At 38.5% G+C, this 3,816-nt stretch overlaps 1 protein-coding gene across 1 annotated transcript; it reads right to left on the bottom strand.

Moving 5' to 3' along the window:
* Positions 1-1,936: 1,936 nt before the first annotated feature.
* On the bottom strand, positions 1,937-2,858 carry LOC115749360 (signal peptidase complex subunit 1-like). The gene is made up of 2 exons (XM_030686129.2): positions 2,712-2,858; positions 1,937-2,362 (listed from the first exon to the last, which is right to left on the bottom strand). Exon 2 carries the CDS (start codon positions 2,358-2,360, stop codon positions 2,076-2,078), a length of 285 nt encoding a protein of 94 aa, XP_030541989.1. The 5' UTR covers positions 2,361-2,362; positions 2,712-2,858; the 3' UTR covers positions 1,937-2,075.
* Between the last annotated feature and the right edge of the window lie 958 nt (positions 2,859-3,816).

Raw genomic sequence — 3,816 nt, 5'->3', positions numbered from 1 at the left:
GTGCCGTATTATTATTAGATCGGATGTTATCGGCTTTTAACAATTCAACGGAATAACAAATCGGTGCACGTGATGTGCATATGTTCTGTCTACGGTATTTTCATCGAAAATCATAGTATCTATTGAGGGAATATTGAAGCTCTACGTTTGGTGCAGATGTTATTCACTCTCTTTATGTCATCCGACCACTTGTTTCTCTGCCAGAATTTTGTAATCCCGGAGACCCTACCAAATCCTGTTGACCACAGAGCAAAAACTGACCAACAAAACGACCAAATCAGAAGAGCCCATTGCCAAGTCATTGGACAGTCGCCCTCTGCATCTAGCCGCGATCCAAATAGAGATCCGAATTTAGGGACCCGACGTTCTTATCTCCATAAATTTATCTATGACAGATAATTCTTCATGAGATAAGGACGATAAGAGCCGTTGGTTGCGCAAATGGGAGGGAGGTAAGAGCTTTCTTAAAGCCTACTTTTCAAGAAATTGCTCTGAAAGTTCTTCCCAAATAAACTAATCATTCAACCATAGAAGCCACAGCCTATATCTATGACGAACTTGATCATACGAAATAGCATTTTCAGTCAGTCGACCGACCATGAGAATTTCGGACAGCGAATCTATAGGCAGTTGAACATCATACGAGGAAAATACAAGACTGTTCTGCATGTCACTTCCAGGACACATATGAACTTTGGGGTGCTTTTTGATAATTCCAGGATGGCAAAGTATTGACGAAGCAAGATAATCATAGCGCAGCACCTCAGATGAACCTCAAAACCAAATAACGATCAAATTAAGAGCCACACAGAAAGAAAACATGAGAAAAAGATCTATAGGAGATTTAAGGATGTCTTCAGCTGGCCACTTCATACCTGTTTAGAGTCTCTTGATAACCGAATTCGGCATCACTAAAACATATATTGAAGAGCGTGACAGGCAATACAACCTAACAACCGGCGTTTCTTAGGGCACATCAACGACAAACCATAGCAAGACGTAAAATATTGCTTGATGACTTGTAGCCATCTCAAGAATTTAGCAAATATGACACTAGCATCTCCGATGCAAGTAACCTCAAGGATTAAAAGAAAATCCCTTACTTCTATTATTTTCCTGGATACAAGGCAATACTAAAGGGATAAGATCTCATGATTTAAGCATCATATGACCATCCTTCAACAAGAATTTTACAGCAATGTGTCAAAAGCAATCATCAGGGAAAACAAGATGATTCAGGATAACATCTAAATGAAGGCCGTTCCCAAAACAGCCATCCTTTGGTTATAGGATATCAAATTATGATAGACAGACATCAGCTTCCACACTTTTGTGCTATAAAAGTTCAAATCATTCAATAGTAAATAGTAAGTTTGATTTTTTTTTGCCTTTTCTCAATTTCCAACTCCCGATTCTAACTAACGTGGGCATAACAGCACCATTACTATTGCCCAAAGATATGACAAAACTGGACTAAAGTTTCACTAAATGGCTGCTTTAAGCAAAGATGAAGGTAGAATTAAGTTCTATAACTTGTCTGGACAACAAATAAGCCTTAACCTACTAAGTGAAGTCGGCTACAAGGATCCCTTACGCCATTGCCATCCACCCTATGCAGTATAAGTTCCTACTAAAAATTATGACTGGTAAACTGAAGTTAAAAACCCAAACTATCAAGATGTCAGTCCACCCATCACTACATTCTCTCCATAGACAGGGTCAAAGTGGAATCAGTCAATGATTAAGCATACTGAAACCAATCTGAACATTTTGCATGCTTAGACAGACGATTCTGAATTCCATGGTCATGGCATGAATACTACAAATTTACTGCATATAATCAACAGGAAAGTGACTCTTTCAACACAACCATAAGAAGCGAGCATCTTATGAAGCAGTGAAATTGGCAATAGCAGCAGCAAGCAAAAAGAAAACGTTGAGTCCAAAAATTTTCTATTCCAGATAGTCTAAATTCTCGACAATCTCAGCCATCTGTCATCTGAAAATCCATTCATCCAACGCTCAAAAGAACAAATCGCTAGGCTGTAGACTTTGAGGAAACTACTAGAACAAGCCTACTTCTTAGAAGATTTCTTCTTTGAAACTGAGGAGGGCTGTTGGGGCTGCGGTTTAGGATGCTTCTCGGCTTCAATCGAGTCCAACCACTTGAGCGGATGGCGATTGAAGAAGGGCCAGTTTGGGACTGTGACCAACGTGGTCAAAACGACACCACCTGCATATATCAAGATCATCATCTGAAAAGACCCAATGGCGTAACCAGTCGCAAATGCCACCACAGCAAATGCCACGAGCATTATCTGCATCAGCTGCTCCGCTAGCTTTTGCCCTTGCCAATCCATCTGTAGCATCACGAGAATGGATGCGAATTAGAGTGAATACAATAAGCGACTACCAAACCTAATTACATGGTCAGTCACCACCCTCCAACCTAACCATCGCGATAGAGGGCATTGAACTGGAAAAGCTAGGTTGAGTTCAAACGATCGATTTCACAGAAATAAACGAGAGTCCGATCTATAAATTCCGACACTTTCCAGGAAAAATTACAGCAACAAGAGGCGAATTTCTTGATCTCAATCGGATTCCAATAACCAAGGCGGCACCAAAATCAGGAACAGAATCAAACCGGACAAAACCCTAAAACCTGGAATTCCCAAAACAGAAGAAGCATGGAAGAGAGAGACGCTTACTGGTGCGACGTGAGCTGACAAGATCGAGACGGCACTGAGGACGCTCTTGTCTGAAAATATGGAGAGGGCACTAAGGAAACGGACGCTACAAAGCCTCTGTTTTAGCGTGACTCGCAGAAGTCAATATGTCTACTGAGCGGAAGAAAGTGGTAAAGCAAAAAAAATTAAAATTAAAATTAAAATAAAACTAAATCGAGTATCTTGACTACATCGAAAAAGGAAGAAAATGGGTAATTCGTGACAAAATTGAGTGTTTTAATGCATGACAAGGAAAAACAATTGCAACATTTTTAATGCCCCTGATTAAGAAATTGAATAAGGAAAATTTTGCGATGTTTAATGTCTCTTTTTATCTTTTCATGCATTAAATATACTCAATTTTGTGCTATTAAAAATTGCAATATTTGCCTTATTCAATTTCTTAATTAGGGGCAAAGGAAGAGAATGGGTAATTCAATTTCTTAATGAGGGGCAGAGGAAGAAAATGGGTAATTCATTATATTTATAAATAGTTAAAAACCAAAACTCGGAGAAAAATTTTATCAAGTCAAATTTAACTTGGCAAATGTGACTATTATGTAAGAACATGATTTGCCAAATGATGGATATTGTATTGCCAATCACCAAAGAATTGCAACAAAGCTAGATATCCTTGGTAATATAATTGCGCAAGGATTACTTGAACCAAAGGTGGCACAAAAATTTTAAATGCATTTTATTGTGTCAAATCAATGGAAAATATAGAAAATGAGCTGTGACTGTATAGTAACTCAAAACAAAACTTAAAAACTGGGCGAAAGAGAAAAAAACGTAGCATACTGACTGCATTAACTTTTCTAAACGTCGCGCTCAACACTATTTAAGAAGTCCATCTCATAATTCATTATAGGGAAAAATAATTCATAGATGTTGGAGGTTACGTTCTCCACGAGGATAGAAATACTCTGTTCGCCCTACAGCTACCTACGCAGAAGACCGAATCTAAACACGGCATTGTTCGGAATCGTGGGAATAGATGATCGTTATCTATTGTCGTCGTCAATCTAATAGGTTTTTTTTTTTTTTTTTTGGTCCAATCAATCTAATAGGTTATTCCGTGGATCCT

This window comes from Rhodamnia argentea, chromosome 6, assembly GCF_020921035.1.
Source record: "Rhodamnia argentea isolate NSW1041297 chromosome 6, ASM2092103v1, whole genome shotgun sequence".
NCBI lineage: Eukaryota > Viridiplantae > Streptophyta > Magnoliopsida > Myrtales > Myrtaceae > Rhodamnia > Rhodamnia argentea.
Note: the sequence above shows the minus strand (reverse complement) of the source record. Positions and strands in the feature narration are given on the sequence as shown.